The 24312-nt window shown below is 43.8% G+C and overlaps 1 protein-coding gene across 2 annotated transcripts; it reads left to right on the top strand.

Annotated features, from left to right (window-relative positions):
• The first annotated feature begins 886 nt into the window (after nt 1–886).
• On the top strand, nt 887–12040 carry LOC308662306 (tubulin alpha-1C chain). Of its 2 annotated transcripts, none has more exons than XM_081317955.1 (4): nt 887–1019; nt 8308–8530; nt 9493–9641; nt 10966–12040. In XM_081317955.1, the coding sequence occupies exons 1-4, from the start codon at nt 1017–1019 to the stop codon at nt 11938–11940; spliced, it is 1350 nt and encodes a 449-aa protein (XP_081174081.1). In that variant the 5' UTR covers nt 887–1016; the 3' UTR covers nt 11941–12040. The 2 variants fall into 2 exon arrangements, with proteins under 2 accessions (XP_081174081.1, XP_081174082.1); XM_081317956.1 differs by lacking the exon at nt 887–1019 and adding an exon at nt 7124–8220.
• Nucleotides 12041–24312: the final 12272 nt, after the last annotated feature.

The raw sequence follows: 24312 nt of genomic DNA, 5'->3' as shown, positions 1-24312 counted from the left end.
TTGTATGACATGTGTGAGTTCCGGCACCTTTTTCTTTTACAAAAAAAAGCACTGGGAAGAAGGGTGAGTAACATTTTAAAAGGAGGCAGCTCTCTGTCATCACAAATCTTAAATATTTCAGAAGGACTCTCTGGAGAGAAGCTTAGCGTGACGCAGAAGCCCTCGCTCGTGTGCCGGGGCTTTGTCTCTCTGCGGCAGCGGACCAGCTCCGCCATCTTTCCGGAATGTGCAACCATGGCAGTTTTGAGGCACGAAATAGGGCGACTCTTCCCGTCCCTCCCACCTCCCGCTCTCCGTGGAGGTCTTCTTCAACAAGTCGTCCCTTTCTCTCGCCTTAAAACCTTCCCCAAATCCGCCGGGTTACTTCCCCGGCTTCACACACACACACCCCGTCAATTTTCCCCGCACAAAAGGCTGGAGGGAAGAGGCCACCCCCACCCCCGAGGGAAACTTTCGCCTCGGTAGCTAAATTCTCAAAAGAAAAATGCCTCCCCGTGGTTCATAGCAAGGGGTCTCGGTTTTCCTGGCAACGAAACTTAAGCTAGCCTTGTTTTCTTTTCATGGGCATTTTCTATCAAAGCTTCCCAAATCGACGGCGAAGTCTCCCTTGGGCGGCGGCGGGGGGGGGAAGAGCGCGTGACCCACCCGCTCTGGGGCCGCCGGGAGGTGCAGACACCTCCTCCCTCTTTCCCCCTCCCTCCCACTTCCCGCCCCTCTCATTCTATCCTGCGCACGTCATTCCGTTCAGGTTTCGGGACGTTCGAGCCTGCCAATTAGACGGCAGCTGGAGGGCGAGGAAAGGAAATGGAACCTGCCTCTCTCTTTACCTTCCAGTGTGACCGCGGCTCTGTGCCTCAGGACACGCCCACAGGCTATAAAATGCCCCGCCCAAGTTTCCCCGCAGCCAGAAAGAAGCTTTGGTTCACTGGCGGCTTCCTAAACGGGTCGACTAGTGAGGAAGACTCGCGACCCGTTTATTTGAGGCGCTTTTTTTCCCATCCTGGTTTCCGCCAAACATGGTAAGTGAGCAAAGGATTCTCCGAATGCTTTTTTTATTTTTATTTTTTTTTAAAAAATATGCTGCTCAAAAAAATAAAGGGAACACAAAATAAGACACCCTACTATTAAATACAGTACGTTGTGTTGTTTAAGTGTCCCCTTTATTTATTTATTTTTGAGCAGTATATTTTTAATCTAATCTGAAAACTGCGGACTTTGTGACTTGGGGGGCGGTGAAAGTGAGGTTGCGTGAGAAAGGTAATCGTAAAAGTGGTGTGTGTGTGTGTGTGTGTGTGTGTGTGTGTGTGGCCCGATTCGGCTCCCGCGACACGTGGAGGAAGGAAAGGGTCAGAATGGACCTAAAGGGCTGTTGCACACAATTACGTATAAACGGAGAAGCTGCGGGGAGTGATGAAAGTAAACTTTGTCCTGGCTCGTTTCTCCGAAGTAGCGCTATTACGCCTTTCACTTTCTCCCTCTCTCTCCACGGGAGAATCGATTCAACTATGAAGTTTTTTTTTAAGCATTCAGAGATCCCGGTTCTGGTCGGTAGAAAGAAGCGGCCCCTGGCGCCTTAGCTCCGGCTGATAGTAGCACACATGACCTCCCGCACGGATGGATGGATAGATGTTGGGACGTTTCCTGCAGGATGTTTTGCCCCATCAGGAGGTGGGAAGTCCGTGCGCCGGTTGCCCTAACTCAATTCCACTTCTATCTCCCCTGCGTCTCGGTTTTATAAATTTTCGTGGCTGAACGAGCAGAGCTCTATCGCTGATTTGCATGCTGCTGCAAACTCCTCCAAGAGAGCAGTAATCATCCGTGATAATTAGAGATAAGCAATTGGCGGTTTGGAGCTGATAAGAACGGGCTGAGCTGCATTGGACGGTCTTAAATGAGGGGGTCGTTTGTGAGCGTGGCTGTTTTCTTGCAGACAAACGGCCAAGCCCTCATTCCAATCCTGAGCAACAAATATTCTCCTTTATCGACGACAATCTTGAATTCTGTATTATTAATTCAGATAAAAACCAGATATTTGCCACAATTGCAAATATTAGTAATTACTGATGTCAAAAGAGGAAGGCTCGTGTATCCTTGCCTTATTCTTTCCGTGAAATGGACGGGCAACTTAAAACTCTTGCCCAGATCTTTCAGACTTTGTACACAGCATAGTGAAAGAAGGCCTTTTCTCTTTAAGAAAGCTACCAGTAGGAGGTGGACTAATAGGGAATCTTCATCTTGCTTTTAGGAGCAGGATATGACTTGATGCTTCAGTCCTGTGACTCATCTTGGCCTTCATTTTTCATAGATACCTGCTGAGTCATTTTTCAGGGAAAAGGGAGACATTAGCATATGAAAGAAACTGAAGTTTCAAATCCTGTTAAACAACTGTACTGCTTTTCCAATATTTTTGAGTGTTTATACTAATAAAAAACCCCTTTCCTAGGTAGTACTTCTCTATAGAAGGCACAGAAAACAATAAAAACAGGAAGCTGCAATATTGCAAAGTGACCAGCCTTAGCACTTTAAACCACACTTTAAAAGGCTTCCTTAAACACCATAATCTTGACTAATGCATTATAAAATGAAAGTGGCCAAGTTTGACCTTGAAGTCCCTTTGCTGCTTGCTGTAAAAGGCACTGAGAGTATTGCACAAAACCAGTTACAAATAGGAAGGATAGGATTTCTGAATGGATCTGGTGCTTATATGATGTTCAGGCCAAATCAAGTCAGGACTGCAGAGCATCACTGCATACCCTGCAATGGTGAAGAGTTTATAGAAGATGCATCTGGATCATTGTTTAAACTGACATTGTTCAAATACTTGATCTGAGGGATATTTTTTTATGTTAAGTTTAGGCAGGAAGATGGTGTTTAAGTTAGGGTTAAGATAAACTGCTGTTCGGCTTAGTATAAGCTGATTTTTTTAAAGGCTTACCATAATTCTAAACTCTACAATATCTGCCATCTATTTGCAAGTGGTGTAGACTATATCAAATGAAATTATCTTCAGTTCTGTGCTTCAAGATACATAGAAATTTTGAAATACTTCATGGTTTTTACTGATTTATTGTCTACTGATCTCATGCCAAGCCTTCTAGAAAGATGCACAATTTTTAGAATAAGAAATCAAGATGCTTCATGGTGCTCTCATAAATGAATAGCTAGTATTTATCTACAACAGGAAAGAGATAAATATAAGTTGCAGTCTTTGTGGATATCTATTAAATCAAGCAGCTTCAGAACTGTACAGTTTGGGTACAAAGTCATTAAATCTAAAAGCCGATCCAGTTTTCAGACATTTCAGGCTAACAACATCTTATACGGTACTAATGTTCTGAGCTCAGAATCAGTTAAACATGATTTTCTGAATTACAGTCACCAATTACCTTGAAGATCAAGATGAAGCCACCCAGAGTCACCTTGTAGGGGAGGTCATCCACACCAACATCACCAGTACCCATGTTGGTTGGGAATACTGGGAGCTATAGTATAAGTCAGCTGGAAATGGTTGTTGGAGAAGGCTGAGCTATTTTAATTCTCGGGCTGTTCTCCTCTACCCTTTTTTAGTGCTGAAAGGTAATTACATTGCTTGCCTGAAATGACGAATATGTTTAGGTGGGTCAAGCCTGAGGATATTCCCTTTGATGCATGGACTAGTTCAAACAAGCCCATTCCTGCTAGGATTCCTAAAATAGTTTGCTCCTAATAGAAGAGAATATCTGTAGCTCAAGGTTAAACTCTGGAGTCCTTGGTGCTCTCTGAGCTTTTGTAGATGTTTCATCACCCAACTAGGTATCATCATCCGTGCAATACTACACTGAAACATCTGCAAGCAAGCAACGAGGCTCAGAGGGCACCAAGAACTCCTTTGTTCGTTCCCCATCCTGCAGAAGAGTACTGAAGTAGATTTCATAGTAAGATATTGTGATACTCTTTGGGCTTTGAGCAAACCTCTCATAACCTGGGTCACAGTATAGCATTTCCTCATTTTCCTCTGATTAATAGAATTACCCTGTTCCTTTTGGTCTGTGATACAGAAAATTAAATCGAAAATCTAAGTCTCTTTGCTTCCAAAAAATGCTTAGTCTTCAGAGCTACCATATTTTCAGAGCTTCCTTGTATAGTCTCTGCTTGGGTTGCCCCAAATTTGCATGTTGAAGTCTGCCTCCATCAAAAGTCCTCAGCATTTCATAATGGCCCCCTCCAGAGCTGCTTGTTTAAAAGTCATTTCTGGCTATGTGAATGCATGGAAAGGCTATGGATGCTGGTGTTATGTGAAAAATAAAGCATCTGCTAATAGTTGATAAAAAAGGGCCAAGACATGATGAAGCTCCTGGCCTCCTCTTTGCTAAATACAACGTGTTGCAATAGTCACAGTGACTCAAGCAGGTCTGAGTCCCACCCAGAGCTTCTATTGCTGATAAGAAGAGAGCAGTATTGTCTGGGGAATGCAGGGTTGTCTACCTTGATTCGTCGTATGACTTGTGCATTATCTGACTTGTGCATTAACCTCAACCAAAATAGGGTTTGTGTGTGGATTAGCAGACTGGGCAAATCTTGTTATTTATGGATTATTTCACAATGCATTATGGCTTACTGTGATGTCTGAAAGTTGCTGAGGATTCATGTATGAGGTAGTCTTCCGTCAATGCGTACAAAGGATTTTGTACAACTGCAGGTCAGCTCCTACTCTTCTCTGTCAGCAGCATAGTTATTGGTCATGTCTGGAGGTTATAAACTATAATTAGTCATTATAGGGTCTGATTTGATTAACCTGGGTTCTTGAATAAATCACAGTTGGGCAGATCACACAATATCTTAAACCATGCACTGAGGTTTACAGACCACGATGTTGTACGGTATGCTAAGCTCCAATGTGTGTTTCTTAGTTTTTGGTGTAGCATCTTATAGGAATGTAACTCTTATCCATTGTGTCTGGAAGACCTCAGGTTGGGAAAGGCTGACAAATTGTCAAACCCCTTTTGCATGCAAACAAATCCACATGCTACTGCTATTGTATTTGAGCTTGTTTTTTGTCTTAATTAGCTTATTCCCATTGATCTCAATGTTTAGTTGAATAAGATCTGTAACATTCGTCCTGAATTAACTAATCCATGTTAAAAGACTTTTCCAGGTCCCTTTTCTGAGCCAGGATATTGCACGCAAATCAGTCAAAAGGCGCATTTATTCCTGAAAACAAAGAGGTTGGCTCTTGGGAGTAGGTTACAGACAAAATGGGGTACATTGTTTTATAAGGGGACTGGTCCTTGGTGTGGTCTTGAGGGGCAGGTGTGTGTGCATGACTGTGTCAAAAACTCAATCTTAGTTGACCTTCCTGGTGTCTGCTTAACTCTGTGTTTCTCCGAAGTAAGGCCTACACCAACAATAAGCCCTAGCTTGATTTTTGGAGGTGGACCTAGTTTTGGGGTGAGGCACCTAAAAATCAAGCTGGGGTGGGAGGGTGGAGCTGCCCTACCTACCCCGCACCCCCTTGCCTTGCAGACAGTCCTCTCCTTGCCGGCCCACTTCTTCTGAGGCCTCTTCTGCAGTCAGGCCTGCATTTCTCAGTCACAGGGCTTTTTCAGAAGGCCTGTGCAGCCAAGAACCAAGCTATGGATTCAATCTATAGCTCGGTTCTGCAAGACTTCAGCAGCCAAGCACCAAGCTATTGATTGAATCCATAGCTTGGTGCTCTGCTGCTTAGGCCTTCTGGAAAGGCGTGACTGCAAAATGCAGGCCTGAATGCAGCTGCAGAACTTCGGCCCTAGAAGAAGTGGACCAGCCCGGTGGGGCTGTCCCCAAAATAAGACCTGGTGCCTCTTTTGGAGGCAAAAAAACAAACCGGTTTTATTTTCGGGGAAACACGGTATTTGTGGTTGTGGGAAGTGTGTGACTGAACAGGTTCTTTGGTTAATTAATCTTTTCCAGGTACTTGTTTTTGGTGCTTGGTTTTGCTATTGTCAGTTGATAACTTAGCAGAGATGCAGTTTAACAATCTATTGATACAATGTATTTCCCATAGTTTCCATTCTCAGCGAATCATGGATTTGTGTTAATGGTTAAGGGATAGCTGAGTCAGTGAGAGAAAATAAAGTTAATTTGGAATAAAGAATCTCCTGTGATTATTATTATTATTAAAATAAAAAACTTTCCATACCCATAGTAAAAATTATGGAAGAATCCATTGCAAGCTTGAAAGGGCCATTTAAGGAGCCTGATACAAAAAAGGCCTGTGTGTGTGTGTGTGTGTGTGTGTGTGTGTGTGTGTCTTTGAAGAGAGCTGCAAACCAAATAGGGAATCTCCATTGGCTTTATCTTATTCAGTAAAGAGCACTAAATATTTTGAGGGGATTTCCTTTTTTTTTACTTTTTACAATTTATTGTAGGAATGCTTCCACTAATGTGGTCTCCTTTGCGTAGGACTGAACCCTCCCTTCCAAGGCTGACATTTTTCAGCTCTTGACTCCCAGATTAATTCTTGGAGATGGATTGAACTCCAAAATGGCCATCAACCCCCGCCCCCCTTGTGACAGGCATCAAATTATGCTATCCATTGCCTGCTCCTTTGAAAAGGCGCAGTGATGCCTGACCCTTAGCCCTTCAAACAACACCTTTAAAGCCTTGCGGTTTAATCTGATGTCTTTGTGTGTGGTGAGCCAGATGATGACAGCCCCAACAGGTTTAAGCTGGTTTGGGAGGTTGGGGGTAGGAAAAGAAGAGACATTCTAAGTTTAGGATCAAAGTAGAGTTGAATCAGCTTAACTATTGTTACAATGATACTAGACTGCTACATGAACAAAGTAACTCTATTTGTACAATCAGGAATGTTCTCAAATTGCAGAAAGCCTGAAGCAGCCATGTTTTATTTCTTCAGAAGACAGGAAGGCAGAGATGTAATTCCAGCATTCTCTGCTGCCAGTTTTAACCCAGTTTGCTTATACTCAAAAGTATTTAAAGCTACAATTGGACTATAATTAAGTTGATTTTCTAAATATTTTGGAAACAGTTTTAAATATCAGTGCTGTGGCGTGCAGGTTTTAAAGACTGACATTTGAGGTGGGGTGGGTGGGTGTCGATTCTACTCCAGGAAAGCTTCTATATTCTGTACATAATTGCATCTCAGGATAACGTTTGCTAGGCCGTGCTTCACATTCAGGTTCAAAAAAGTGTTTGGAGTATACAGGGTGATGACTGGTGCATCCGATTGCAATACTTAAAGCAGTTGGTCATTTTGGGGATTGTGTGGCAGCAGCCATGTGATCCTGGAAAAGGATACAGCTGCTTTGAGGTTCATTGAACAGGTATTATGTTTTGCACACAGGAAAGCATCTTTTGGAGATCAAATCTGAAGTGCTTGCAGCTCCCATATTTAATGTTGTTGATGAGCATAGCTGATGTAGCTGCAGCCCCCCCTTCCCCCCAAAAACCCCCCACCTATGTCGTAATGAGCTGATGCTTTTCGGATGCTGTACCTTTTAAAAATGAAGCTAATGGCACTTTTAGTCTTTCCTGCCCAAAGACCTGTGTTTGCATACTGATATCTGCACTTTTCTGCTATTGTTGAAAAATAAACCGGAATCCAACCTCATAGTTAATGCATTTGCAGCTTTAAGAAAATGCCAAGCTAGGTAAATAGGAACTATATTCTGAACCTGACCAGTGCCTGCTTCTGCCCGTTGCCAAATACAATATAAAAGAGTTCTTTAGATCAGGCTTCCCCATCCTCACCCTGTCCAGGTGTGCTGGGCAATAACTCCCATAATCCCTATCACCAACTCTTTTTTCATGCTGGGTAAGCCACATTACTACACCTACCTGAACTGGAAATCAAAAGTCTGCCTGGGCTGTTTACTTGCTGGCCAGTTATTAAATAATGATATAGAATGTTCTGGACGAGTGGTTTCTGTGCTTTAACCAGCTTTCTTTCATTTCCAGAAGTTGCAGAAGAAAGTTAAAAGGATGCATATTGAGAAGCAGGGCTAGAAAATGTGGCTGTTGCAATGACTGGCCCTTAACCACCCAATGAATTAAGACCAGGTAGCTGCGGGCATTGGCTTGCCCCAACATTTCAACCATAGCTGTACTTTTACTGCATCCAGACAGCAGACAGAGCTAATAATTTCTAGCACAACCATGCCCTTAAGTCTTGTTAATAGCTCATGCTTCGTGTTGCATGAAAACAGATGATTATTTATTGCTAGTTGGGACTTTCCTCAACCGGTGAGTGGTTTAATCATTGCAAGCCCATTACTAGTTGTGGTTTACTTGTTCTAGAATAAATATAATGGAAGTGGTTTCTCTCCACAGCGTGAGTGCATCTCCATCCACGTTGGCCAAGCCGGTGTCCAGATTGGCAATGCCTGCTGGGAGCTCTACTGTCTTGAACATGGTATCCAGCCGGACGGGCAGATGCCCAGCGACAAGACCATTGGGGGAGGAGATGATTCCTTCAACACTTTCTTCAGTGAGACTGGAGCTGGCAAACACGTCCCCAGGGCTGTGTTCATAGACTTGGAGCCAACGGTGATTGGTGAGCTACTTCAGTAATATTAACAGTTTAGAAATCCTCAGTGGCAAGCAAATTAGAGGCTCTTAAAAAAAACATTTCTTGCTCAAGTCCGAGGTCCAGTCCCTTGCATTTCAAGTAAGGGACAATAGGTTAAAAACAAAAACAAACCAGGCTTAGATCCTGAAGAACATCATGACATATCTGAATAGACTCTATTGAACTTTTTGACCGGATATATGATGGATTCATGTTGTAGTATAAGGAATTAATTTGTGCTAATATGAATTGTTAATCTATTCGATCATGACTTTAATATTCTTAACATGCATAAATATCAAAAAAAGAGAAAAAAAATAGTAAAAAGCAAAACAAATTATAAAAGAAACAACCCTCAACAAAGAAAACAAAAATGAAACTATATTTTATACTTTTAGCAGTTGTTGATTTACCACTATAATGTAAATACAAAATGTTGTAAAATATTACAAAATCTTTGACATAGTACTGCTGCATCTGATTAGTAGAAAATATTGTCTTTTCCAAAACATGTCACACATTTCTGGCAGCCATTTCTTTAATATCTGAATAATATCAGATTTTCAGTTTCTCAGTATGATTCTTTTATTCCTCCCCCTTGCTCAATAAAACCATAATTCCTGATAAACATTCGTATTCCAAATGTTTGGCATATAGTTCAACCTTTTATTTACAAAATCTATATAGCTGCCCATCTCCCCCAAAGGGAACTCTCTGTTGTGCACAGTAATAAAGATTTAAATGGAAGTTGTGGCCACTTCCACAACTCTTCTTCATTCTGTATTCTTGTCCTCGGCAACCATCTTAGTTTATCGCAGAAGTTCAATTCTTCTGAAAAGACAAATCTCTCTGAAAGGTTTCTCAGTAGATACATCTTTGAACAAACATCTTGGGTTCACACTATGTCACAGCAAACTAAACAACATTTTTGTTCATTCTTTTCACAGATGAAGTGCGCACTGGTACTTACCGCCAGCTATTCCACCCTGAGCAACTGATCACTGGCAAAGAAGATGCCGCTAACAACTATGCCAGGGGGCATTACACCATTGGCAAAGAGATCATTGACTTGGTCCTTGACAGGATTAGGAAATTGGTGCGTAAATTCTTCTGCTGAAGGAGCCCCGGGCTTGGAAATGTGAAATAAAGCAGAAGTCCCCAACCTTTGGGGCACCAGGGACCGGTGCCATGGAGAAAGGATTTTCCACAGACCAGAGGGGGTGTGGTTTTGAATACTGCCTGCATCCTGAGAATGGGTTTTTATTTGTACGGCTCACTTGCTGGCATGCTGCGAACTAGTACCGGTCCACAGACTGGGGGTTGGGGACCCCTGAAATAAAGTACAGTGGAGATGCACAGTTTTAAAAATAAAAACCTCAATATTAAATGGGGTAAGATCCCCTGATGCCATCTCCTAGTTTCACAGTACAGAATTGTCTGCGGCTTCAAGTGTGAATCACTGAACATTTCGCACTTTCTTTTTCTGATTGCTGGCAAAGAGTTTATTTTCTTTTTAGCCATGATAGAGTTTTGAACAGTAAATGTGATGAATGAATGAGACAAGAGTAAAGTCATATAGAAACCTTAGTTTATTTGCAACAGGTTTGTGGAAAAATAATTTGACAGCTGGATTTGAACATCAGGTAAGTCATAAAATGGTGGGTTTATTTTTGACATAGTTACAATTATTTCTAAACTACTGCTTATTGTTTCGTATCATGTGAGATGTCCCTCATTTACTGTACAAAATAAAGTTTAGCAAACAGTGCCGTAAACCAGGGGTCCCCAACTGCCGGTCCACGGACCAGTACCGGTCTGTGGCATGCCTGAAACTGGGCCACACAAAGCCCCATCTGCGGGATGCAGGCAGCACATGAAACCAGACCCCTTCTGATCTGCAGAAAAACCTCTCCATGGAACCGGTCCCTGGTGTCTAAAAGGTTGGGGGCCTCTGCCTTAAACCATGTTCTTCCTAAGAGGTTGACCATCAGAGTCACCAAAAGAGTGAAAAGAATTGCATCTTACACCAAGAATTGCGTTCTAATTTAGACGGTTGAGGAGGAGAAGTATAAAGACTTTTATTAACAGGAAGCAAATGAGAAGGAAGGACAATTCCTGAGCAGCTTTCTACATGTGATTCAGTCCTCTTGAAGTGGTTGGATTTAAGTTGCTCTTATTCATGGTGATTGGTATGCTGGCAGGGGCTGTAGAAATTGGCATTCACTATCATATGGAAGGCTGGATGTTATGGTCTGTATCTATTTGGAAATTACAGTAGGCTACAGAATATTCTCAAACAACTGGAGGGGATTGAATTTCTTATATTTTCTTGAGTGTTAAGGATGTTTTAAGAAAATGCTTGAAAATTAATGAAAGAAAAATCGGTTCTTAAAATTGAATCCTTTGCTTTTTTCCAACAGGCTGACCAGTGCACAGGTCTGCAGGGTTTTCTGGTCTTCCACAGCTTTGGTGGTGGTACCGGCTCTGGCTTTACTTCCTTGTTGATGGAGCGCCTGTCCGTTGACTATGGCAAGAAGTCCAAGCTGGAGTTCTCCATCTATCCAGCTCCCCAAGTATCCACAGCTGTTGTTGAGCCCTATAACTCCATCCTGACCACCCACACCACCCTGGAGCACTCTGACTGTGCCTTCATGGTAGACAACGAAGCCATCTATGACATTTGCCGACGGAACCTTGACATTGAGCGCCCCACCTACACCAATCTCAACCGCCTTATCAGCCAAATCGTGTCCTCCATCACAGCCTCCCTGCGATTTGATGGTGCCCTGAATGTAGATTTGACAGAATTCCAGACCAACTTGGTGCCCTACCCCAGAATCCATTTCCCTCTGGCGACCTATGCCCCGGTTATCTCTGCTGAAAAAGCCTACCATGAGCAGTTGACTGTAGCAGAGATCACTAATGCTTGCTTTGAGCCAGCTAATCAGATGGTGAAATGCGACCCTCGTCACGGTAAATACATGGCCTGCTGCCTGTTGTACCGTGGTGACGTTGTTCCCAAAGATGTCAATGCTGCTATTGCCACCATCAAGACCAAACGCAGCATCCAGTTTGTGGACTGGTGCCCCACCGGTTTCAAGGTTGGTATCAACTACCAGCCCCCTACCGTGGTCCCTGGAGGCGACCTGGCCAAAGTGCAGCGTGCGGTCTGCATGCTGAGCAACACCACGGCCATTGCTGAGGCCTGGGCTCGCCTGGACCACAAGTTTGACCTGATGTATGCCAAGCGTGCCTTTGTCCACTGGTACGTTGGGGAAGGGATGGAAGAAGGGGAGTTCTCGGAGGCTCGGGAGGACATGGCTGCTCTGGAGAAGGATTACGAAGAGGTAGGGGCCGATAGTGCTGATGGGGAAGATGAGGGAGAAGAATACTGATTCATTATTGTGTTAATTTTTCCATTCATCACCCCTGCCTTCTGGAATCTTATAACTGTCCATTGTGTTAAAGCTTATTAAAAGCCTTTTTCAGCTGAAAGCAGTCTTGTTTCTTTCTTTAGAGAGCAAATGCTGCCCTTTCCAGTGTTCTGGTGTCAGCTGGGAGCGTGTTTGTTAAATGAATAAATGGTGTGGTCTGTTAGCTTGGCAAAGCTTGAATGGCCACGCAGCAGGATACATTAAAAATGTACAGTCAAGGGAAGAATGTAAATGTAGTGACTCAGGGAACTTTGAGCCCTTGAGCCCTTGAGCCTTCCTTGCAAAAGCACTCTGGTTCTCCACAAATGCCATCCTGAACATAGCTTTGTGATTCCCTTAAAGTTCTGTAGAGGGAGAATTTGGGAATTGCTGGTGCTGCTTTAACTATGTTAGGGAGGGTGGTGATCTGGAATGAGAGCAGCTGTCCTTTTATAAGAGCAGGATGAAGGCCCTTTCTACTTCCAGGCAGAAGAAAGAATGATGGGGTTGGTTTTTTTTCATATTTTCCCCTTTAGCATAGTTTACTTCATGGATTCTCTCCTGAGAAGGAAATTCATGGTGCTAATTCCTTCATAATGTTGCTACATTTTGTAGATCAGGGTAATTACCTTGGGGACAAAGTGAAAGCCTATATACCCATACACGTGTGTTATGCAAATGATCAGCTTAGTTATCAAGATGAATCTGAAACTGACAGAGATAAGAGCAAAGCTCCTGCCTCATTTTGATATTTCAGCTGCTTCTAGTTTGTTGGGAGAAGCCTGCAAAACCTTAGGACTGTAGTATTCTCAGTGGAGAAACCAGATTGGCTCTGGATCTTCTACGGTGGTATTTCCTGCAAGACCTAACCATACACAGAGTTAGCTCAGTGTACAGGCTTGAGCACTAGGGGCTTTGGTTATACATCCAAACACCCTCCTGATTGTTGGACCTTACTGGGAAGGGGCTCCTAAGAAATTAGCAGCAGCTGCTTTGTAAATCAGATGGTGGGAAGTGTTGCAGAAGTTTCTGAAGAGCACAAATCCTGTCTTGGCCATGGAAAGAGGAAAACCAATGCTTAAAAAGTTGGGATCCCTATAGGTTTCTAAAAAGTGACAGAACTGGAAGGGTAAAACATGTTAGGGGTTTCCTAGTGGCCATTTGTTACCTTTTCAATTGCTAAAGCATCTTACCCAGGATCGTAGAATCCTATGTTGTGGTTCCATCACATCTCTGCCTATCTAAAGAAGTAAAGAGAAAGGATTGTAAATGGAATAAGAAGAAGCTTTGAGTTTCCCTGGTACAAAATTAATCTTATAGTAGTAATAAGAGTAGGAAAGGTGTCGCCTTGCTCAGGAACAGCTGATGCACGTGTTTCTGTCTGTACCCCTGAGGATTTCTGCCTATATTTCCATAGTAATATGTTAATGCAAATTAACACTCCATAATAAGCTCTTTATGTATAATTCCCAGTTGTGCGTGCAATTACAGAAGCTATGCTGGAAGAACAAAGTATGCATTTGCATGGTTAAAAGGAGACACACTAAGAGTTGGAATAAAAATGAACTGAATTAAGTGCCAAAAGCTGTAGGAAACAGATAAAGCAGGAAAAAAAGTATTTTAATCATAGAGTATACAAAAAAAATTGTACAATGATCAAGATACAATATTATTGCAAATGTATAGATACGTATCTCAAAATACAATGGCTCTCAACCCTTCTGTTCTACCTTTTTCAGTAGCTTGCTCTAAGGCAGACATGTCAAACACAAGGCCCGGGGGCCGGATTCGGCCCGCGAAGCCATCCTGGAAACAGTGAGGGAACGGCCCCCACTGCCTTGGCCCTGGCCCAGAGACCCTCCTCCTGCCAGAGACCCTCAGATCTGTCCCACTCCTGCCCAGGCCCCCATAGGCACCCTTGATGCGAACGATGTAGAGCTGGCCACGCCCACCCAGTAGGCCATACGCACTCTAGCCACGCCCACCCTGGCCATACCCACCCGGTCCTCTGAGGGCAACTGCAATGCTGATGCGGCCCTCAATGAAATTGAGTTTGACACCCCTGCTCTAAGGGCAAGCTTTTTATACTGCTGAAAAGGAATGCTACAATCAACATGTTTATGACTTTTTTGAATGAACCATTACAGAAGAGCTGTGGAAGCCCTACTGTTGAAACGCATGCTTTATGCTTGCCTAGGTCAAGCTTCTAGCCCAGTGATGGCAAACCTTTTAGAGACCGAGTGCCCAAACTGCAACCCCAAACCCACTTATGTGTTGTTGGGTGCTGGGTGGGCATGGCCCATTGGGTGGGCGTGGCTGTGGTGGTCATGGCAGACTGGGTGGGACTAAAAAGTTCAATCAATCAATTCCAACTTTGCGAGATCTTTTTCCCCCGCGAGAAGTTGAAATTGATTGATTGATTGAACCTTTTTTTTATGCACACGGCGACAGAGGCCTAAAGCGAAAAGGTTTTATAAAACCCAGCTGAAGGCCTAGGACTGGGGCGTGCATGTCCACAGAGAGGGCTCTGCATGCCACTTGTGACGTGTGCCATAGGTTCGCCACCACATTTCTAGCCTGTTCTAGAAGAGCTAACAAAATAGAGAAAAAGTTGAATGGGTAAGAGCAGACCAGTTTTCTCAACAACAGATATGGTTTGTCATAGCCATTTTCTGGAATATTTTTTATAGATGTAGATTTTTCCGGTCTGGTCTACTGGCTTGAGATTTCCTGATAGTCTCCTGACAAACCAGGATTTCATCTTATTTTGCTTCTGAATCCAGACACAGTTGATTAGAAACAGCAGAATAAGCGCTGTTTAGTCATACTGCTAAATCTGCTACTTGGAATTCAAGTCCTTATGCATGAGAACATCAGTCCATGCCAAATTGCCTTCTGGATGCCAGAACAAGTTAAAGAAATGTGTAAGGAAGACATTAAGCTAATGACTGTTGCTATTACTTTCAGCTCTACTGTATTGTGCTTGCTTTTGAATGAATCTGAAGCTAAAAGAGAATGTGGGGCCCACTAAGCTACTTTTTGGGAAATGTATAACAACTAGCTCCAGTTCTTTTGTTTAGTCTATTTCATGGGAGTCTGAATCCTTGTAAGTCAGGCTTTGCTAGCATAAATAACACAACCGGCTTATTTATAACGAGGAATTTTTTGATCGCCATATTTAACATTTCTGGGAAGAGGAGAGCTGCAGTGAGACAATAGAAGGGAACTATATATCAGAGATGGACCAGGATTTTGTTTTATTTTTCTCTTGAGACCTGGGCAAAATATTTAAAGGATCAGTGGTTTCATTTTCTGCAATGATGAAGCATTTCCTGCCTCAAAGTGGCAACAAACGATGCCTCGGATTTGTTGAAGTTCTGGTCAGAAGGAGCTGCAAAAGGGGGCTGAAGCCCTGAGGCAAAAGGATGCTCAGATTTAAAAAGTTGAGCTTGAATGTTTTCTCTATCCACATCTCTTGAAGAAGGAGAGGGAAGGGGATACCCAGCAACACCCAAAACATTTGGCTTCATTTAGGATTGAAGTCTAGCAAATGAATGCTTGTGCGTCCAAAGTAGAGAGCAGTGTTTTTCAATCTTTGTGATGTGTGGACTTCAATTCCCAGAATTCCACAGCCAGAATTTGCAGGATTTAAAATTAAGGGGGCCTTCCTAAGAATAGCAAGGTTCTTGGAATCTATTGGTGATGTTTGTTTTACTCTCTGAATTCATGGAGGTTTAACCCTAACAGGATTTGTATCCAAATAGGATTTTTCCACCTAATTACACAGATAAGAAAATATGTGGGATTTGAAATACTAGGGGTCTCCTAAGCATAATGACCATCTGTGAATCTCTTCGTGATATTTATTTTATTTTCTGAATTCTTGGAGGCCTAACCTTAATCCTACATTCAACCAGGGTTTTCCCATGTATTTTACCGGGCAATGAAAATGGGGGGGGGGGGGATAGGCAATACAATAACAGCCTTCCTGGCTAGCAGAGGAATTCTGGGATTTGAAGTCCACACATCTTCAAGTTGCCAAGGCTGAAAAACACTGAATGAGAGGTATTTGCACTTCACGATGGTACAGTATTATAATCATCAGTCTGGACTATAGCAGACTTGCCACACTTTGACCTCTAGATGCCACTCAACGAAATCTGCTTCTGCATCCCTGACTGCTCTTCTGATAAAAACCTTCCACCCACTCCCGTTTTTTATTTGACTAAACTTCATGTATCTTAATCAAACTATTTGCAAACCCCGTCACATTTACCTTTCAATGGCCAACGGGGTATTCCTGAGAGAGATGAAGATGGGTTGGGGGGGGCGGGGCGGGGGGAGGCTGTAAACTTCATCCCCCATATTTCCAGGGCCAAATTATTGCTTCGACCTCATTACAAAAGAGTACACAGGGCTGGCCACTTGCACACAACAAACAGGTTTAAGGCAATGAATTCAGCCTTTACAAAAACTCCAGCCTTTCTACGCTGATTCCCCCCTCCAATTTTCTTAGGCAGGAAAAAAAAGGGTCTCCGTGAAGCTGCGTGGCTGAAAACGCTCGTTTTCATCAACGACACCCAGAAAACGAGGTCCTTAAAATGCATGGTTCAGAAGGCGCAAGTAAGTCTCTTGCAAGTTTGCCGCTTGTTCCCTTGCTGGTATGCACCGGATGAAGGCCTTGTCCTCCAATCCAGACAAGGGACATTCCTCCTTGCCATCAAGATCCCGCCTTAGCGAGCCGTGACAGTCGGAATGAGAAGAGTCCCTTCGAAAAATACCTAACTGCACCGAATAGTTAGTATAATAAGGCGTCCCTTTGTTGGGGGCACACAGGCGCCCTCTAGTGCCTCGCTTAAAATGAACTGAAGGATAGAATTAGGGAGGCGGGAGGCTTTGGGATCCAGCTGGCGCCGGAGGTATTGTATTCGTTGTTTAATGTGGATGAAGGAGGCGGTGTGGAGATTTCCCTGAGGTGGATCTCCCCCTAGTTCAGACTTCTGGCAGAGCTACAGCTTGGGCTCGTACGCGGCTCCCTGGCGATGAGTCCCTGAGCAGGACAGAAAAGCCAAGCCAGCAGACGTCGATCCGGCCGCTGGGGGTTTGTTTAGTTAGAGGCTGGCGCCAGTCATTTGAGTAGTATTTGAGCAGGCACCGATTCTGCCAGGGGGGTGGGGGTGGGGCATGGCTGAAGGGGGTAGCTTGAGATCCCTGGGGCCGGAAAAGATCATCCGGTTTCTGAATGAGGTACACCCTCCCTCACCCCCACCCCCCACCCCCGATCAAGGATTTGTAAAGGGAAATGGTTGCTTTAAAAGTATGTGCCTAATGTGGGGTGCTGTATGTTCGAATGTCACTTGCACCGTGAATCATCCATTTGGACAAAGCACTTCATAGCCCTGAAGTGAGATGGGGATAACGTGACTTTCATTTTAGGGTTGTTTTAAGGATCTGAAATACAGGAAAGAAGTACATTAAGGTTGAAATTTAAAAGATGACCCAGTAGGGGCAGGGCTGTTGTGATTAATGAAAAGAAAAGCAGTCTGTTCATGCTCTGAAGCACCATCTTTTCAATGCCTTCCTGCAGCCTCAGTCTGAACTCTGCAGTTAAGAGTTTTAGAGACTGGGAGAGCATAGGAATTTAAAGTTCATAGGCAGAAACCTGCCCTGCAAGAGTTGAATACTGGCTGGGTTAAAGTCATCATAGAGACATAAGGTAAAGGTAAAGGTTCCCCTGAACATGCGTGCTAGTCGTTTCCGACTCTAGGGGCCGGTGCTCATCTCCGTTTCAAAGCCGAAGAGCCAGCGCTTGTCCGAGGACATCTCCGTGGTCATGTGGCCGGCATGACTAGATGCCAAAGGCGCACGGAGCGCTGTTACCTTCCCACCGTAGTGGTCCCTATTTTTCTACTTGCATTTTTTACGTGCTTTTGAACTGCTAGGTTGGCAGAAGCTGGGACGAGTAACAGGCGCTCACTCTGTTACACGGCACTCGGGATTTGACCCGCCAAACTGCCGACCTTCTGATCGACAAGCTCAGCGTCCTAACCCACTGAGCATAGACAAATCCATATCCCGTTCTCCGGATCCGTGCAAAAGTGGTGTGTCATGCTTCAATTCTCCAGCCTGGGCTTCAGCATTGGAATTTCTTAGTCATCTTGCCCTGTACAGTAAACCAATGGGAAGCAAACCCCGCCCTCTTTCACACTGATAATGTTACCTAGTTGGGTGAAGAAACGTTGGTACGAAAACAACCAAGCTCAGAGAGCACCAAGAACCCCACAGTTCAGACCTGAACTACAGATATTCTCTTCTGTTGGGACCCTGATTTTGCTTGTCTTTTCAAGATTGCCTTAGCTGGGCTGCAGAAGGACTTCAAAAACCTCTCCCCGTCTGATGTCCTTGTTTCTTGGGCTGCAATTTTTACCATCCCTAATAATGTTATGTACCTGAGAATTGTAGTTCCATACCTCTAATGTACAGGTAGCCCTCAACTTACAACAGTTCATTTCGTGCCCGTTCAAAGTTACAATGGCACTGAAAAGCTATGAACATTTTCCCCAATTGAGGCCCATTCCCCAGGGTCATGTGATCAAAATTCAGATGCTTGACAACTAAGGTCATATTTATGACCCGTTGCTGTGTCCCGAGGTCATGTGATCACCTTTTGCGACCTCACAAGCAAAGTCGATGGGGAAGCCAGATTCACTTAACAATCACATTACTAACTTAACTGTGGCAAGCAAGGTCATAAAATGGGCAAAACTCACTTAACAAATGTCTAACTTAACAACAGAAATGTTGGGCTCAACTATGGTCATAAGTTAAGGACTCTCTGTATATAAACTGATGACTGAATAAAGCCCAGATTAAAGGAAAACTTGTGGAAACTTGACTTTTTCTTTCGCCTGGCATACTTCTATTATATAGCAGCCTGAGAAGTATAATCAATTACACCTAAGCGCATTTATTCTCCACAATTAACGATGTAGAAACATATTCCTTTTAGGCATATAGGGATCTGTATGTAAATACAAGAAAGCTTCCCACTTGCCCCTGTAAATGTTAGAATTTTCATTGGAATTACTGCTTTTCAAGTCCATGTTATTTGGCAACAAGTATCAGTTGATATTTAAACCCCATAGCTTAATTTACAGTCGAGTACAGTATTTTTTTTTATCACTGATGACTTTTGGCTCCATCAATGAGCTATTATTAACCCACCATGAGATAAGTAATATTTTTTAAAATATATTTTATTGATGTTTTACCATAAACATCTTGACCGAGTTGTACCCTTGCGGCCCCTGACCCGGTGCAGATCCCAGTGGGCTCCATGGTTTTCCGTGGAGCTCCGGGAGATGAAGCGTCGGAGACGGGGCCTAGAGAGCTGTTGGAGATCCAGCCGGTCTGAATCCGACCGATCGCGACTAAGATCCTTTACAAGGTCTTATCTCGCGGCGATGAGGATGGCAAGGTCTAATTACTTTGCTACCCTCATCGCGTCCGCAGATAACCGCCCGGCCGCCCTGTTTAGGGTGAACCGCTCCCTCCTTAATCAGGAGGTGAGGGAGGAGCCCTTGCAGGGTCGTGCCGAGGAGTTTAGCCAACATCTGTCGGACAAAATCGCTCGGATTCAGACCGGTTTGGACTCCGACTGGGCAGAGTCTGACGATCAGGACATGGGTGGTCTTGTCGATGTTATCTGGGAGGAGTTCAATCCTGTAACTCCGGAGGAAGTAGACAGGATTATGGGGAAGCTGAGCTCCACCACGTGTTTATTGGACCCGTGCCCTTCCTGGCTGGTTTATGCGGCTCGGGAGGGGACACGAGGCTGGCTCCAGGCGGTGATATCTGCTTCTTTGAGTGAGGGTAGTTTCCCTGCCGCCTTGAAGGAGGCGGTGGTGAGACCTCTCCTCAAGAAGCCTGCCTTGGACCCAGCTGTATTAAACAACTTTCGTCTGGTCTCCAACCTTCGCTTTCTTGCGAAAGTTGTTGAGAGCGTGGTGGCGCATCAGCTCCCTTTGGTCCTGGAGGAAGCTGACTATCTGGACCCGTACCAATCGGGTTTCGGGCCCGGGCACAGCACAGAGTTGGCATTGGTCGCTCTGGTGAATGATCTCTGGAGGGCCCGGGACAGGGGTTGTTCCTCTGTCCTAGTCCTATTAGACCTCTCAGCGGCTTTTGATACCATCGACCATGGTATCCTGCTGCGGCGTCTCAGGGGATTGGGAGTGGGAGGCAGGGTCCTTCAGTGGTTCTCCTCCTACCTCCTGGGACATTTGCAGTTGGTGTTGGCAGGGGGACAGAGGTCGACCTCGAGGCCTCTCGTTTGCGGAGTTCCTCAGGGGTCGGTCCTCTCGCCTCTCCTGTTCAACATCTACATGAAGCCTCTGGGTGAGATCATTCGTGGTTTTGGAGTTGGGTATCATCAGTATGCTGATGATACCCAGCTTTTCATTTCGACCCCAAACCACCCCAGTGATGCCCTCGACGTGATGTCCTGTTGCCTGGAGGCGGTCCGTGTCTGGATGGGGAGGAACAGGCTTCGGCTCAACCCTGACAAGACTGAGTGGCTGTGCGTGCCAGCATCTCGGGAAACTCAGATCATTCCATCTCTTACTATGGGGGGTGAGTTATTACCCCCCGTAGATAGGGCTCGCAACTTGGGAGTCCTCCTAGATTCACAGCTTTCTTTAGAAGTAACTGTGACTAGGGGGGCCTTAGCCCAGGTTTGCCTGGTGCGCCAGTTGCGGCCCTATCTAGACCGGGATGCCTTGCGTCCAGTCACTCATGCGCTCGTGACTTCTCGTTTAGACTACTGCAACGCTCTCTACATGGGGCTGCCCTTGAGGACCACTCGGAGGCTCCAACTGGTGCAGAATGCAGCCGCGCGAGTTGTGTTGGGGGTCTCCCGATACTCCCATGTTACACCTCTGCTCCGTGAGCTGCATTGGCTTCCAGTTGCCTTCCGGGTGAGATTCAAGGTGCTGGTAATGACCTACAAAGCCCTACATGGCATGGGTCTGGAGTACCTTAGGGAGCACCTGCGGCCGGCATCAACTTCCCTCCGCCCAGTGCGCTTCCACAGAGAGGGCCTCCTCAGGGTACCACCGGTCAGAGAATGCCAACTGGTGGCCCCCAGGGGGAGGGCGTTCTCTGTGGGTGCGCCTGACCTGTGGAACCGTTTACCGGTTGAGCTCCGGATGGCTCCCGACCTTCGCTCCTTCCGATGTGATCTAAAAACCTATTTGTTCGAACAAGCCGGCCTGGTCTGATGGGTTTGGCTTTTAATTATTGTTTTTAAGTAATTTATTTATTGTATTTGGACACTATGGTTTAATCTGTTTTTAATTTTTGTATTTTGGTATTTTGGTATTTATTGCCCTGTTCACCGCCCTGAGTCCTTCAGGAGAAGGGCGGTATACAAATTAAATTAAATAAAAAAATAAATAAATATTTGGTAAACAGTGTGTTGTCTGGGCTTATATTTACAAAATAATCACTAACAATCAGTTTTTATATTCCAAAGTCCATATAATAGCTTTGCTTGATTTCCTCTTCTTCCAATAATATTCTCTTTGCCAACTTGGAATTAATACAATTCTTATTAATTCAATAGGTAGCAATTTAAATATTTTTTTCTGAAATTTCTACCAATAATAATCACATCAACATCATGCTTCCTTTCTGTCTAGTCATATCAAAAAACAAACTAAAAAAGAGAAAAAGAAAAAAAGAAAAAAAATACTATCTTACTTGGGGTATTCATCCCTCTTAAACTAAAATCTTTCTATTTCCTCAACCATATTCGAACAAGTGTTTAATTTTTAAATATTCCCTCTGACACGCCCTGTCATCTAATTCCTCAGTTCTTCACTTTAGCCCTCTCCTTTTGCCAAGCATCTTTGCCAATCAATCTATTCCATTGAATCAAAGAGTCTTTCCATAATCATGTAGATGTTGTTGTAAACATAAGAGGCAAATCAAACATCATGTCTTTGTATAAAGATTTTGCCCCTTTATATTCATTGAAGATTTCTCTCATTATCTCTTGTCTCCCCATTTCTTGTAGTACTCCCAACAGCTCTGCAATTCATCTTGTCAAATCTTTTTTCTTGTCCTCAGATTTGTTTTGTAGTCTTAGAATTTTCTTTTCCATGTCCAGTGTTTCTTGTAGCTTCTTCTCCACTTGAGTCTCCATCTCTAAATTTCTTTCCACTAGTTTATATTCAGTTGTCTGCTTTACATGATCTCTCTCTCTCTTTTGTTTTCTGATCATTTCTTTGTTGTGATGTTAAATTAAAGATGTGTTCATTTAAGTTTTCAAATTCATTTTTAATATCACCATGATTTGAAATTAGTGTCATTTGTAATTGTTGTAACATATATTTCCTCCTGGGAAGTATTTATTTTTTCTTGGTATGTCCTTTCTGCAGACCTCTGATGCTCCATAATGACCAAAAATCTTGTCTCTGCCAATCGCTTTAAAGTCACAATTTAAAAAGTATTTATAGTCCAGGAAGGTCAATTTTTTCTAAGTTTTATAGTTTTCGCTTTGTAGTCTTTTTTTATTATTACAGCTGTTCTTTGTTAAGGCTTTGAGGGTCACAATATCAGGTTTTTTTTTCTGGGCTGTATATTTAGGGCAGTATTTTCATTCACCACTAGATGTCAGCACTGGTTCATCTTTAAATTTTCAAAACAAGCCTTTTATCTCCATCAATAATCGTTTGCCAGGAAACTCTTAATAAATGCCATCAATGTCACATTTTCCAGGTTTAAATCTTATATTAATTTTATTTCTGTATCTTTATTCCCCATAAATTTAATTCACCGCTTCCATTTAGAGTGGGGTGGAGCAACCCCCCCTCTCACTTTTGGAGGATTTTTACTTCTGAAGTTTTTTTTCTTTTTTTTCCAGGAAATCAGTCAGGTAGAAGAGAGAGAATTAATATTCTTACCCAGTTCAATTACACTGTTTATAATCACACTTAATTTAGTGCTTTTTAGCTTCAACTACATGTAGCTTGGGATAGACACTAGCCTTTCTTCTATCGGTTTCTGGAAGGCTTTCCCCGGATGTCCGGATCAACCACTGTCTCCCACGATTGTCAGGGCTTCCCTCCTTCCTTGGCACCTGGCTTTGGGCCCATTTAGAGTCCCCAAATAGAGAGAAATCAGCCGCAGGGCACGGAGCCCTGCGATCCCTTGGCTGTTGCCCTAATTGTGCAAAACCAGAAGCCGAGATAAGTAATATAATTTACAGTACAGAGTACAGAGAAGAACCACAAAAATGATTAGGGGGCTAGCTATAAGGAACGGTTGCTGGAATTGGGTATGTCTAGTTTAGTGAAAAGAAGGACGAGGGGGGACGTGATAGCAGTGTTCCAATATCTCAGGGGCTGCCACAAAGAAGAGGCAGTCAAGCTATTCTCCAAAGCGCCTGAAGGCAGGACAAGAAGCAACGGATGGAAACTATAACCAAAGAGAGAAGCAACGTAGAACTAAGGAGAATTTTTCTGACAGAACAATTAACCAGTGGAACAACCTGCCTCCAGAAGCTGTGAATGCTCTAACACTGGAAGTTTTTAAGAAGAGACTGGACAGCCATTTGTCTGAAATGGTATAGGGTTTCCTGCCTGAGCAGGGGGTTGGACTAGATGACCTCCAAGGTACCTTCCAACTTTATTATTATTGATCATCGCACAGTCAGCCAGATGTTCAGACTGGATTTGGCATTTTTGTCTACCTATCGAGTCTTTACCAAGGATCTGGGATAGGCAGATGTGGATGTTGATGGTATTACAGATATCGCTGCAGGATGGAAACAGTGGCGCCTATTACTATTGGTACTACACTTGCTTGCCTTTGACACAGTCTTTCTATTTCTATTTGTAGGTCTCTGTATTTTGTTATCTTCTCCAGTTCTTTCTCATCTATTCTGCTGTCTCCAGGCACTGCCACGTCCACTATCCAGACTTTTTTGTCTTTCTTATCGACAATTGTTAAGTCTGGGGTGTTATGTTGCAGGTGCTTGTCTGTTTGAATTCTGAAGTCCCAGAGCAGTTTAACTTTATCATTTTCTATGACTTTCTCTATTTTATGATCCCACCAGTTCTTGCTTACAGGCAAATGATATTTCTTGCAGGGCTTCCAATGCACCATTGTTGCTACTTTGTCATGCCGCTGCTTGTAGTCAGTCTGTGCGATCTTCTTGCAGCAGCTTACCAGGTGGTCCACTGTTTCTTCAGCTTCTTTGCATAGGCGGCACTTAACTGTCTGTTGCTATCTTCTCAATTTTGACTTTGTATGCATTTGTCCTCAAGGCTTGGTCTTGTGCAGCCAGAATTA

Source organism: Vipera berus, assembly GCF_964194415.1.
Source record: "Vipera berus genome assembly, chromosome: 2".
Classification (NCBI taxonomy): Eukaryota; Metazoa; Chordata; class Lepidosauria; order Squamata; family Viperidae; genus Vipera; species Vipera berus.
Note: the sequence above shows the minus strand (reverse complement) of the source record. Positions and strands in the feature narration are given on the sequence as shown.

Excerpts from the sequence above, each read along its gene's own strand:
- LOC308662306 (XM_081317955.1), top strand. Across the intron at positions 8,531-9,492 it reads CTTGGAGCCAACGGTGATTG|ATGAAGTGCGCACTGGTACT; the intron begins GTGAGCTACTTC and ends TTCTTTTCACAG. Across the intron at positions 9,642-10,965 it reads TTGACAGGATTAGGAAATTG|GCTGACCAGTGCACAGGTCT; the intron begins GTGCGTAAATTC and ends TTTTTCCAACAG.